Here is a 14503-nt window from a genome sequence, read left to right on the forward strand (position 1 = left end):
TAACCTTACACCGCTTGCTGTCTTTATAAACCATGCTAGCATGGAAAAATCCAATCCCACCAGCAATATCTACCCTTCCTGCATCACAAGTGCATGCTGTAGCCCTGGGGAAGGTATACCTGAACTCTGTTACCTTGGCAGAGGCCCCCAAATCAGTGCTAGTGCACTCGGATCTGCTGCCACTTCATATGAGGAAGGAGCCACCCTCACACATCCCTGGGCACTGGTGGACCAGCTGCTGTTTGTGGTGTGTGCAGACCAATGGATGTGAATTAAAATTCACTAAACCCCAAATCAGGCATTCTAGACAATGAAAGCAGATCTGCAGTTAAACACGGACATATGCAAGTTCTGCATGTCTTTGTTTGAGTATATAGGAAGGAAAAACTCAGAAAGCTCAGCAGTGGAGCACCTGCTTTGTGTGTACAAGATTCCAGGTTCAGGTAGCACTGGGAAAGGCCCCTGCCTGAAAACCTGGAAAGCAGCTGCCTTCTGTTTGTGTAAACAAGATGTGAGTTAGCAGCTGTGGAGAAGCCCTTTACCTGTCCAGTTGCAAGACAACAACCCTGCAGTGATGCCAGTAGGTTTTACACTACCCTCCCACTTACTTTTGCAGCCCAAATAGGAGGAGACCTGGGATGAGCCAGTGCACCCAGCACTCCTTGGTCCAGTCTACACACACAAATTGCTGGGGAAAGCAGGGCTTTTGTAGTCCAAGATCAAATCTGCTTACTCATTTCTCTAACAATAAAACAATGAACAGGGTGGTGATGCAATGACTACTGCAATTGACACAAGATAATATCACCAAGGCAACTATCCGTAAACAAACAACAAACATCCATAAAAATAGCAAAAGTAGTTTCTTTCCCAAATAGGTTTTATCTTAAATAATTGCAAGCACAGTAAATAAAGAGTTCACTTGTAATATATCAGTGGTTCAGTGCTCATTTCTTCTTGTTCCAAAATAGATGTTATCTTGAACCATTGCATACCCAGTAATAAAGAGTCCACTTGTGATATACCTGTGGTTCAGTGCTTTACAGTAATCAGAGGTCGCTAAAGAGCTTAGTCATCGAGCTTTGTAGTAAATAATATACAAGAGAAGACAGTATGTAAATGACTTAAAGCAGGGGTATATCTGTCCCCATCTGCATTTTTCCATCGGGAGGAGCATAGAAAGATGACAATATTCTTCAGTTTGTTAAACCTCCTTCTCGTTTCTCTGGCAGACCCTCTAAACTTCCTGAAACCCAGGAACGCTGAGACCCACACACCTTATGTTTTCCAGACAGTCTCCTTATAAGCTACTCAGAATGTAAAGGCAGCCCACAGTCCCCAAGTTTCTCCCAGACCTCAGAAGAGTGTGCTCATCTCTTACAACTCTGATCCTAAGCTTGAAGTTTCACACACACTTACTTCAGTGGTCAGATTGGTCAAATTATGAAACTCTACTAAAAATAAAAAAGCAGGCAAAAGGTCAAGGCAGTATACAAAATAAACCAGAGCACTGTGGCTCTGAAACTGGACCAACCATAACCTATTCACTAAACTATAGTTGTTCTGATCGACTTACAAGTAAGCAGTGAGGATAGTCCGTTTCATAGAAACTCTCGTCTGCATCCCTGATGGTGGGAAGGGAACTCAGCTGCAGAGCAGCTCAGCTTCTTAAGTCTTTCTCCCCAATGCTATCCAGAGACAGTTGCTCAGGTAGCCATCTTAAATACCCTTTTGCATTTGATTGACTTAGGCCCCAATCTGCCCCACCATTCTCTTTCTTGACAGCAGCTTCCTGTGATTTGAATCAGCCCTTTATTGAGAACCGTGTGAACTGGATTATTATTTTTTAATACTTAAAAGAAAAATCACTACCCAGGTAGAGCACATGCTGCCCATGCAAAACGGTCTTAGGTTCAATCCCCGCCTCTTAAACCCTGTCTGAAACCCTAGTGAGCCACCACTGCCAGTGTGGACAGTGCTGTGGCAGATAAACCCATGGACAGTGTCAATGGCAAGGACCTTTCCTATTTATCTGAGTACAAGAAGGAGGAAATTAAAGCAATAGATGGAACAAAGCTCACAGTAGTAGGTTCTGCTTATCAGCTGACCTGTCTGAAAGAGGGACATAAACTTTGGAGCTAACAATGTTGTAGGTGCTTTGCTTCCAACTTGGCATTCTGCAGCCTCTTAGCACATTCCTTATGCTCTGCAACAAGGGGAATGTGCAGGTACAAAAGCATCTGTTGGGAAGGAATGGACTCCTAGGCTCTAAAGGAGCTGAACTCAGGCCTCAGTGCTGTGTTGGCCTGTATACCCTGTGGAAGCTAATAGACAAATACTGAACTACGACGTGCAGAGTAGAGCTGAATTCCTTACAAGTGTGCTTGTGGAAAGCATCACAATCAGCTGGTGAGTGGGCGGCAGCATTTGCTCCTTGCTTTACCATGCAGCAGTCAGTTTTCAGCTCACTGTTTTCTGTTCTTTGCAAAATCAGCATGGAGAGGGGCCCCTTTGTGGGGGGGACAGCTACAAGATGCGGGGAAAAAGAACCTCTCCGCTCTCACCTCTTATTGTGTAGCACAGGGGTTAACAAAAGTTGGCATCCCAAAGCCAAGAAAATTATTGTCCAAGTCTTCAGAGTTAAAGAAGCAGTTGCAACAAGAGACCCCATGCGAGTTGGCTATTGATTTTAAGCAGGCTGTTGGTGGCAAACTATCAGAACTGCTCTCTGTGCCTCCTTAGAGAGACTATATATTAACTTTGGGAGATGCTAGTGTAAAGGGGATCAAGGGCGGGAGGGGGGCTGTATGGAGATAAATTAGGTATGGATTGGAAAGTGTGTACTCCAAAGCCACATAAATGATTAACAGCCTCTTGGTTAGAGTATCAGAAAAAAACAGCATCCGGACTGAACCCTCAGGGGAGCCTGGCGATTCTCCTGCATGCAAGAGCAGGGTGTAAATTGCTGAATATGTTGTCTGCTGCAGGAGCGAGATGGCAATCACACTCCAAGCTGTATCTTGTTAGACTGGTTCAAAGAGCTGCCGCTTCCCTGCTTTCTACTCCACAGCATAAACAGCCAGACATTTGGTGTATTTGGGAGGAGGGGATGTCTCTGCCTGAAAGGTGAACAGGAAGAGTACATGAGAGTTCTAGCCCCAGCTGTGTCCTGCTGCGTAAACAAAGCTCTGTTTGGAGCAAGGATGCCTGTGGCTGGGTCTTGACCTCACTGCAGCAGCAGGAAACTTAAGACTGCTCCAGGCACTGCTTGAATGTGAACAGATCTGTTCATTGGAAACAGAAGTGGTGGCTGAAGGTGCTGCGGCTTTGTGACGTTTTTTCTGTTTTCTCTGCATTTCAGATTGCACCCCCTCCATCGTTGGCGGATCCCCTCAAGGAGCTATTCAAGCAGCAGGAAGCAGTCCGTGGCAAACTGCGCCTCCAGCATAGCATTGAGCGGGTAACAGCAAATGCTTAGGTGTCCAAAGGCTGCTGGGGGGCAGGCCTCCCCACTACCCTTCAGGAGCAGGGGTGCCTTTTGCTCCTTGGTAACTCTGTCCTCCTCTCTCCAGGAGAAGCTGATTGTGTCATGTGAACAGGAGATATTGAGGGTTCATTGCCGAGCAGCAAGGACAATAGCCAATCAAGCAGTGCCCTTCAGCGCATGCACCATGCTTCTGGATTCGGAGGTGTACAACATGCCTCTGGAAAATCAGGTCTGGGCCCGTCTTCTGATGGTGATAATGAGTGGGTGAGGCAGAGATGACGCTTTTCTCACCAAGGTGGCTCTGACTTCATCACTCGTGCATTGGGCCTGTGCCCAAAATAATCTGCACTTTTTGTAGCTTTGGCTGGATCGAATAATTATTCAAAAGTGTGTGTGTGTGTGTGTGTGTGTGTGTGTGTGAGAGAGAGAGAGAGAGAGAGAGAGAGAGAGAGAGAGAGAGAGAACACGAGCAGGTATCTCCTGGTGAGCAACGCTAAATTTTCCACAGGGTGTTTGCTTTTGTAATTCCTTATGGCATCTTCTCATTAAGCTAATAATGTTGCTTCAGAGCTTTTACATTAAAAAAAGAAATGCTGGGCAACTCTGGGATTGTGGAAACTGAAGCTCTGTTCTCCACCTGCATTTTCTTCCCAACCCCAAAATAATTTTAGTCCCAGCAAATACTAAAGATCTGGAGCTGTAAATGAGTCAGACTTGAGCACCCTGTGTTGCTTTGCAGCAAGAAAAGAATTTACAAGTGGCTGCAGCTGAACAGAGCAATGACACCAGCACCTCCTACTGGCCACGTGCTTTGCAGCTGCTTTGCTTGCTTGCCATAAAGCTGTCATTTCAGTGGGAAGCAAGTGCTGCATTGCAGACGTCGGTCCCCATGCACTAGGCGGGATAAGGGAAATTTATTAGCTCTCCATCGTATTGATCTTTTTCATCTGATTTAGAGCTCAGCAGTTCCCAATACATACACTAAGAAAGGAAGATGCTTGGTGCCACATGGTTGGAGGGGTGAAAGTTTTGTTTAAAACAATGGTAGTCAATATGGTGCCCTTTGGAAATTGTTGGACTATAACTCCCATAAACCCCACCCAGTATGGTCAGGCATGATGGGATTTGTAGTCCAGAAACACCTGGAGGGCATCACATTGATTAACCCAGAAAGATCCAAGGGAGATCCTCTTTGAAAGGACCAGCTGAATGGTGTGGTGTACTCCTTAAATATTGCAAAAGTAGAAGGCCCTTCACCTGCATGCTTTAGACTCTTCTGTAGTGAGTCATATTTGTGTGAGAGAGAGAGAGAGCGGGGGGAGGGGAGGGAAGAGAAAACGAGCTCAGAACTTATTTTGGTCTGTGTTTGCCTCTCCTAAACTCCCCTTCATTCTATGTCTCAGGGAGATGAAAACAAATCCGTCAGAGATCGTTTCAATGCTCGTCAGTTCATTTCGTGGTTACAGGATGTGGATGACAAGTATGACCGGATGAAGGTGAGCAGTATAGCCAAAGCATTGGCAGCCCCAGGTCTATGGGGGACCCCCCCCCACTTGCATTTTAGTAGAGAGGGTTGGAAATAGAGACTTCTTCTGAAGCAAGTTGGTTCTTACCACTTGCTGTTGCCTGCTTGGGAAGTAGGCCCTCTTGCCTGAAATGTGGAGTGATATCTGTCCAGAAGGGTGGGGGTGGGGCAAGAATAATTGTCACCACAGAACATCTCCACAGTGCATCTGATGCTTCCCAGTTGAAGGTGCTGTGGGTTTTGAGCCTGGTTAACTTGGACACAAACCAGCTGGCATCTGCTGGAATTAGAGAATTGTGGAGTTAGAAGGGACCCGAAAGCTTATCTAGTCCAACCCCCAACAATGCAGGAAAAAATTAAGGCAGCTTCAGGTGTTTATTTATTTATTTATTTACACCCCACATTTTACCCTGACTGGGACTGTAGGCAGCTTACAGATAAAATGGAAAAAAATAGAAAATTTAAGTATTAAACACAAATAGAATTAAGACAATATATAAAAAGATTTATTAAAAATACAAATAACAATAAAAACATAACGGCACCAGCGCTTTCCTTAAAAACAGTCAGTTCCTAAAAGCCTGTTGGAATAAAAAGGTCTTTACCAGCTAGCAGAAGGACAACAAGGAGGGAGCCAGTCTAACTGCTCCAGGACAGGAGTTCCAAAGTCTGGATTCAGCTACCAAGAAGGCTCTCTCCCACATCCCCACCAAGTGTGCCTATGAGGGAGGCAGACTGAGAAAAGGGCCTCTCAGAGCCCCAGCAGGTTTGTATAGGAGAATATGGTCTTTCAAATAGCCTGGACCTAATCCTTTCAGAGCTTTATAGGTCATAACTAGCACTTTGAATTGTGCCCAGAAACAGACCAGTAGCCCGTGGAGCTGTGGTAACAACCTTTGGGCCCTTCCGTGTCGGAAAAAGTATGATGCACTCAAGGTTTCCATATTTTCCAAGCAGAGCTTTCATGTGCTGTTCCAAAATGCAAAGATACTTTTCATCCAAGAAATAAAGAAGGTATTATTGCCACAGATGAAGAGTGGATACACTTGAAATACATTATGATTCACATCTGACAGTCAGAATGCTTTTTTCTTCAACATCTTTTGAGGTTTGCCTCTATTTCATGGTTTGGAGGTTGTGCCTTGGCATCACTCCCACTCCCAAGAACTGGTAACATTTGAGGTTAACCTTACAATAAGTCCACATCTCACTGTGCCGTACTCCAGGTAGACTGAGCATACTCATCCCCTATTTATTGTGTTTGTTTCCATTGCAGAGCAGGCTCACAGGGCCCATTGCTCCAAATGCCCCTCTCATATGGTGGTGTTTCAGCTGGCTCTTCACTGTCAATTCCTCTGTTCCCATCCTATCTTCTCCCTTAAACTATTCTGTTGGGGTTGCCAAGTTCGCTTAGCTGCTCATCGTCCACCTTCTCTGAGTCAGGAGGACTCTTTCTTGGTGCCTGACATGCACAACCCCAACGGTATCAATTCTGGGGGAGAGGGCACACCACAGTTCATGTTCCCTGCTCCCAGCCTTTCAAGTAAGCATTGCAAAAAGCAGGTCCAGTTGCAAATGGCACAACTCCTCCTTTGATTCCCTCCCATACAGTCAGCTGCTTTTTCCATTAGACTTTGAAATGTACAGAAAACGTACTAGGTTATAAGTGACTGAAAATGTTTACATTTCTGATAACAGTCTGTTCATGAAACTCAAAAACATTTGCTTTTCTTTAGTTCATTTCCCAGGTTTGCTAATGCCTCATTGCCTATTTATCAGTAATGTAAATGTTTTCAGCCAGTTGTACCCAAGCGTGTGTTCTCCATCACCAGCCACTTACTTTTTGCTGCCTTCTCCCTTTCTTCAGAACTTGAAAATTTGTCAAGGCTCTTGCCTGATTTAAAAAAGACATTCTAATAAATTAAACCTGCATATATACTTCATAGTTTTGAAGAAAGCAGCATTCTTTCCTTGTTTTTGGAGGAAGCACACACTCAGCACAGCAGGCACCATCTGTGATGAGACATCCCCTTCTGTGTGTGAGAGAAGAATGTATGTGTCTTCTGAGTTGATGTTTGCTGCCTGCTATCTTTTATAAGTACTTGCATTAACAATTAAAATTTAATAACCTGCTGTATTACTTTTAAAAATTGACTGAATGCCTTATGCCTGGCCCTTTCCTTATTTCATCCTTAATTGGCCCAAGAAGAGAGATCATATTGCCTGCTTAGAATCTCCTCACACAGCAGCTACTATCTGAGGACCTAGTTTCTCTCTGAAATGAGCTCCATGGCCTTTGGATCCTATTTATGGTTAACATTCTGCTTTTACAAGAGTAAAATGAAACAATAGAAAAGCACAACTTACAACAAAACACTGATGAATAAAACAGTAAAAAGTAGCAGTCAGAAAAGCAGGAATTAACAGCGGAATAATTAAATGCCCAAACCCTAGTGAGATGGAAACATCTTCAACAACAGATAGCTAAAAACAGAAATTGGGGCCCCAGAAGATCTCTATCAAGAGGACAGTCCACAGGAATAGCCAACATAGTGCCCTCAGTATGTTGCTGGACTACACCTCCCACCACTCCTGACCCTTGAACATTTTGACTGGGACTGATGGGAGGTGTAGTTCAACATCATCTGGAGGGCCCTCGATTGGCTATCCCTGCTCTATTGGTCCTGGGCTGTTCCCAGGCTAACATCATCATTTTAAATGCTCCACCTCCACCTAATTGTGTTTGGTTTTCTTTTCTGGTCCAGACGTGCCTGTTGATGCGACAGCAACATGAAGCAGCGGCCTTAAATGCAGTGCAGCGAATGGAGTGGCAGCTGAAAGTGCAGGAGCTGGACCCTGCTGGGCACAAATCGCTCTGTGTGAACGAGGTGCCCTCGTTCTACGTGCCAATGGTGGACGTGAACGATGACTTTGTGCTCTTGCCGGCATGACAGTACCAAGCCTGGAGACATTCTCACTGCAAACTGGCATGGGTGGGTGCCCCCTGAGGATGGGTGCAGGCGCTCACACACACCCCAACCGCTTGCTGATGAATCCCAAGTCAGACAAGGAGGAAGCAGGAAAAAAAATCAATGAGAAATCAATGGCACTTTCTTCACACTGTCTCCCTGCGCACCAGGCAGCAGGAGCAGGGGAAGGTGAGGTGCAGGCAGCTCCTTTCACACCGGTTGCTGTGTCGGAAGGCAGGCAGCTTGCGCACGGCAGCATCTTACCAGACTGGAGGGAGGAAGGAGAGAGACCGATGGAAGCAGGGAGCAAGAGAAACCCTGAGACACCCCCCTCTGTGCTTCATCGGCTGCCAAACAGCGAAGGGAGGTGACCAGGGCCGTTGACACACTCACAATCACAGCAGTTGTTTCAAGCGCTTTGATTCCTCCCGCCCCCCATTTGCCTGTGGGTGGATCTTTCCTCAGATAAACTGCAGGGCAAAACTGTGGGGGTAGGTGGGTTCTGGGGAGGGGTGGGAGAGTTCTTTGGTTTCTTCTTGCATCCAGGCTACAGTAAAATAAGTTGATAAAAAAAGAAGAAGAGAGCACTCAGCCAGGCCCTGGAGGTGGCACAGACAAGGGCCAGGCCACTGGACTCGAGACCCAGGACATGCTCCAGGTATCCTTCAAAACCATGGGGAGGCAGCAGCCACCTGACCCTGTACAATAAGTGGCGCAGAGCAAGGACTTTGCAATTCAGTTTTTAAATGGAGTAAAATCCGTATGGTTTATATATATATATATAAATATATATAAATATATATATTTTTCCTTTAATCTTGGGCATTTTGTTTCTCTTTCTGAGAACATAACTTGAAAAAAAAAGATAAAACACTACAAGAGCCAATACTCGTATAAAGATAAATTGTATCCCATAAAAGCTGTACAGTTTTTATATACATTAACAATGTACTTTTGCTGCCTTCTAGATAATTTATTTTGCAACACATTACTGCACAGTTGTAAATAACTTATGTACTGTAACATCACTTTCAGTCATGTGTAAAGAAATAAATAAATAAATTAAAATTACCTTTGTATGTATAGTTCACCCTAGGCAGCACCCTCCCACCACCACCCCTTTCCCACTGCTCACCCCCAGGGAAGGGAAAAGCAACACACACCAATACAGAGGCCAAAGGGGTGAGGGATGTGGCCTTGTTGATCCTGTGGAACAGGTGGCCTGCAAAACAGGCAAGAGCAGAGCATGCCAAATGCTCATGTTTTTACGCTCATCCGGTTTCTTTCCTTCCCAGTTTTGAATTTTGAGCAGAGACCCGGTGCCCATTGTCTGTGCAGAATCTACAGCTACATAACATATTTAAACAGGGTTGCCTTGGAAGGGTCTACAGGGATGAGATCTCAGGCAGGCCCTTGCGCATTCAGACTTGTGAGAGTCCTGCCTCCGCATGACAGGATGGAGTGAGCCAGGGCCCCTGTGGGGTGGGGAGGGTGGGGAGTGGATGAGAGGGAGAGAGAGCAGCTGAAGCCATTTCTCAAACCAAAGCCTGAAGCTGTGACAAAAGGACACAGGTGCTTCAGAAGGATGTGCTTGGAAGCAGCCCCCAGCCTCAAATGCTGTTTGAGAAGGCAAACGTGCAAAGCAAGGGGCCCTGTAAGCCCCAACATCTCTTCCTCTTCACTGAAGAGGTTTCTGGCCCAACATTTCTCAGGGTACGAGTTGCTGATAATATGCCAGAACTTCAAATTAGGGAAGTTCAGTGCAGACATTCTCCTTGTCCTGATGTGGCTCCCCCATTGTTAGTGTAGGCCTGCTGGATTGCTTGCTAATTTGGTGGTCAACAGGCTGAAGTGTGGTTTGCAGTTTGATAGTTTGGGCTCTGCCACTCTTGCCTTGGAGCACAAGATGAGGCCAGAGTATTCCTGAGTTGAGCTAACAGAACTAAAAATACACCCCCTTCTCCTGAACTGCGTCAGAAGGTGTTATGTGGGCTTGTGTTGTTTCCTATTCCATAGTTGCCTTCTGATGTTGCCTTGGCTCAGTTGCAGAAAATCATGTTGAGCATCTGTGGCACACTGTGTAGCCCCTTCCAGATGTGTAGCCACCAGTCAATCACATTCTGGGCAAGAGGATGGCTTAGAGAAGCAAAGATTATATTCCCCCAGAGGGAAAATTTTGTGGAGGCAGGCTGAGGAATTTGTGGTTCTGTAGCTTAAGGACTTGTTCCTAAATCCTCACCATTCAGGAAAAGTGCATGTTGTGTTGCAGGGGGGGGGGGGAATGCCTTGCATTGTGTGGTTCCTGTGTTAGCAGAGAGCATCATTTCATTGGTCTTTTGGTTTAGCTAAGTTGAGCTCTAGGCCCACTTTCTGGCTGGTGTGTGACATTTTCTGAGAGACCTTGCTTCTTTGCATCTTCTGTGATTGAAGAGAACCCATTGCTCCCCAGTTTTCCATCAGTGTAAATCCCCTAGCTAAGGCAGGCAGCAAGAGTGTTGCAATGTGGGTTGCTTGATCATGCCCAGTCCTTGTTACATATTCTTAGGTGTGCAGACACTAGCCCCTGGTGACTATGTGAGAGGAAGCAAAGTGCTTGTTGATGTTAAAAGCCATTCTCTTCAGTGCCTGGTCAGTCTGCCCTCCTCTTCTTTGGCTGACCCACATTGGTAGGAGTTCCTCCCACTCCTCCCAATTTTTTTAAAAATAATTTGTATCAGGCCAGGTGTTCCTTTGGCACTGCTTCTCTCTCTACTTTGAGTCATTGGGTGGGGTGGCAGCTTGATAATCTGTGAACCATTTTAGGAGACTGCAGGGAAGGGGCAGGCAGGCAGCTAACAAGCCATTAGTCCTACATCATGCCTTAGCAGGGAAGGTTCCTTTTGAAATACAGTTTAGTGAAGGAGAACCCATCTTCCTTTAAATCTTTTGGAGGAAAAACCATCTAGCAGATAGATGCCAGTTTGGCATTTAAAAAAAGAAGTAAAACCCAAAACCTATACACAGAACAGGCCAGGAAGACTATTTTATATTTTACTTTCACATGCATATGATATTTTAAAAGCATCACGACAGTTGCCTCCTCTGAATTGTTTGTTGCTGCTTTAAAGGCATGGCAGTAGCTGTGGCAGGTGCTGTGGAAGACATTTGCTAACCTAGCGATTCCCTTACCCTAAGCAAGGAGGTCTTCCAAATGGCCTTCTCACTCACCATTGGTCAGAATTCTGGGGCTTTGAGAGCAGCCTCTAACATCGATGGGGTAATGACTTGACTTCCCAAAGATGGCATCCCCTGCCAATGCCACCTCAGCCACATATGTCTCCCTTGCTGATTGGCTCCCATATGCCCATCCTTCACACACAGGTTTTTCATGCCTACCTCTAGCTCCTTTGCTCTCACCCTAGCAAACTGTTTTTGTGCTGCTTACTGGACTGTTTGGGTCCTTCATGGTGGGTGTCTGTGTGCGAGGGACACATTGCCTGTAAACGTTTGTGTTCCAATGCTTTAGAGCCTTGAGAGTGAACATTCTGTGCCCTGGAAGAAACACCGGTCGCTTTTACCCTGTGTTTCCACAGGAACAACTTAAAAGCACTGCACTGTTCTCCATTCACAGCCAGGGTGGCTAAGGAAAGGAATGGCTGGTTTAGCTAGTCTGCCCTGTTCAGAAACTTCCTTTATAACCACACAAAGTCACAGTGTAGGCCCTGACACACACCCCCCCTATTATTTTTTATATCCGTGAATGGAAAGGCTTTCTAAAATCCTCAATTTTAAGACCAGGATACTAGCACGAGCATAACACCCTTCGACACATGCACTCTGTTGATTTGGACTTCAGTGTAAATTCCCCTCCTTGTTAAAAGGCTTCTACCAGACAGTGTATATACATGTAAATAACTCTCACAGGTCAATTCACAACCTTCTATTTGTACTAGTGTGACTTGCGTAGAATGTGGGGTTTAAAACAGCGGCGGGGTGCGTTGTCTGTAATGTAACAATGTACTTTACTCTTTTTTTACAATGTAGTTTGTGTACATATTGTTTGGTGGTGCTGGTGCTGCCGAGGCCCCTGTTCTGCCACCACACAACTGTCCTTTAGCTGTACAACTTCCTGCGGAAAGAGACAAAGTGAATACAGATGTTATTTTCTACAGTTGCATGTACAGAGAGAAGCGCAGAGATACTGTTGTCCCTCAAGAGATAATGTTCATAAATAAATTTTTATAAAAAAACAACTGGGCTCTTAATTTCTCCAGCTTTGCCGAGGTATTAGTGTTGCGTCCAGTTTAAGAGGTGAACACCATCTTCTTTGTGTGCCCAGGCTTCGGTCTTTACCAACCTGGTGCCTGCCAGATGTTTTGGACTACAATTCCCATCATCCCTGGGAGTTGGGACTGATAGGAATTGCATTCCAGAACACTTGGAGGGCACCAGGTTGGCGATGACTGATCCAGACTGGTTTGGGCAAAGTGTTCCACATACTCTTGTACTACTAAGTCCTCATGCATGTCTGTTTTTACAGATACAGACAGGGATAGAATCAATCCATGTCAGGAGTGAGGTTTGAACCCAGATCCCCAAGATTCAACTCTCCGTCCTACAACATACCATCTTGGGCAGGCAAGGTAAAATCTCACCTGTGTCATTCTAGAAGATACCAAGGGTATTTGGGTGGGCAGCTGGGGTTCTCTTGCACTAGTTGCTCTGTACTGCAGAAGATCCCAGGCTCATTCCCCAGGCAAGACTGTGAAATATTCCTGCCTGCAACCCTGGAGAGCTGCTGCCAATCAGTGTAGATCACTGTGCTAGTTGGATCAGGATGCAGCTTCCTTTGCCCTTTAGTGTAGCCCCAGCTGCAGGACAGGCTCATCACATCCAGTACATCCATCAATCTTGACCCAAACAATTTCCTGCCTGCCTTCTGTATTTATGCAAATTATGTGGGTTTAATCCATACTTCGCCCCACCGAAACCAAAGTTAGACAACTAACTTGCCACTTAATTTCATTGGGACTAAAGCATGACTAGCTTAGTCTGGATCCAACTCTGTTCTTCCTCCTGCCCCTTTTATACCACATTAAATGCACAGCCTTGGATATATGCTGCCGCCTTGTGTGTTAATGTTGTAAAACCTTCCCTGAGTTTTCAAGAATAGAGCAATGCCAGATCTATACCACAAGCTTTTATTGAAAAATGCAAGCTTCAGCCATGAAGACCCCAGACGTAGCTGGCCTGACTCACACACCTTTCAAGGTCTTAATGCTGGCTTCTCTGCTTAACTTCTAAAACCAAAAAATGGGGGTTGGGATCCAAGCGTACATCACCTGGAGCACTCCTTTTTTTGGTTCACTTAGTGGCCCCTCCTCTTAATTCAAAGGAACTGTGAGGACTGAACTGGGATTAGGCACTGGAGAAAATGCTCTAAGTGGCCATAACACGCCAAAAGAACTAAGTTATTCCCTTAAGGGAGAGCTTGGAGCATCTGTTCCTACTTTCTACCTCTAGCATTTTGCAACATCTCTCCACACAAGTACAGGTCCCAGGCAAAGGTCATGAAGGAATAGACTGCATCCACACAGAATAATCCATTTTCTAACACACAGCATCAACAGATCTTGTAAATAACCCCTCTTCTTTCCCTTCACTGGGTGTGGTGAATTTTTGGCCCTTGAGCCACTGAGCCGCAGCTCTTATTATTCGTAGCCATTGACCAGGCTTGTTGCGGCTGATGGGATTTGTAGTTCAACATCTAGACCATGGGTAGGCAAACTAAGGCCTGGGGGCCAGATCCGGCCCAATCACCTTCTAAATCTAGCCTGTGGACGGTCCAGGAATCAACATGTTTTTACATGAGTAGAATGTGTCCTTTTATTTAAAATGCATCCTTGGGTTATTTGTGGGGCATAGGAATTCCTTCATTTTTTTTCCAAAATACAGTCTGGCCCCCCACAAGGTCTGAGGGACAGTGGACCGCCCCCCTGCTGAAAAAGTTTGCTGACCCCTGATCTAGACACTCGAAGGGTTACCCACACCTGGTTTACACACACAAATACATGTCCAGAATATCTCTCTCTACAATACTACAAGGCCAGGCATGTTAGCATCCCACAGGTGTTTTCCTTCATGTTTTGGTGAGGCTCTTCCATGAAGCTTGACAAATACTGAATTGTATGAGGGAGGGCAGGGATAGTGTGTTCACCACCACACTGTGCGTGTGTGTGTGTGTGCGCGCGCGTGCACACACACACACATGCATTCACTACAACTGCTCTGTGTATCTAGTGCCACTGCCATTAGGTGCTGTCCAGTAGGGATGGAGAACAGCAACTCTTGGCAGCTGTGACCACCATGGTCGATAAGTTTGGGGTAATTGCAGCGGCAGCTGAAATGCATCAACATTGGACTGCAGGTTGCCCGTTCCTGCCATACAGAATCACCAAAGTGATGCAATTCCAACCCCAGTGAGAATATCTTGGGAAAGAGGCATGAATAGGGTACAAAATTCCCAAACAGCCCCGAAGCACA

General features: G+C 45.7%; 1 protein-coding gene and 1 long non-coding RNA gene across 5 annotated transcripts in view; both read left to right on the plus strand.

The window, feature by feature from the left end:
• The window catches only part of ANKRD11 (ankyrin repeat domain containing 11), a 193178-nt gene extending 180965 nt beyond the window's left edge, over positions 1-12213 (plus strand). For all 4 annotated transcript variants that reach the window (XM_083626181.1, XM_083626179.1, XM_083626182.1 and 1 more), the window contains 4 exons: positions 3362-3460; positions 3573-3716; positions 4891-4983; positions 7778-12213. In XM_083626181.1, the coding sequence (XP_083482307.1) occupies positions 3362-3460; positions 3573-3716; positions 4891-4983; positions 7778-7963 (522 nt within the window). In that variant the 3' untranslated portion in view covers positions 7964-12213. The remainder of the gene's footprint in view (positions 1-3361; positions 3461-3572; positions 3717-4890; positions 4984-7777) is intronic.
• On the plus strand, positions 2-1844 carry LOC310768387. Its single transcript, XR_014551299.1, has 2 exons — positions 2-916; positions 1010-1844. It is a non-coding gene; the product is annotated as an uncharacterized lncRNA (long non-coding RNA).
• Positions 12214-14503: the final 2290 nt, after the last annotated feature.

Source organism: Podarcis filfolensis (assembly GCF_964270895.1).
Source record: "Podarcis filfolensis genome assembly, chromosome: 8".
Taxonomy (NCBI): Eukaryota; Metazoa; Chordata; class Lepidosauria; order Squamata; family Lacertidae; genus Podarcis; species Podarcis filfolensis.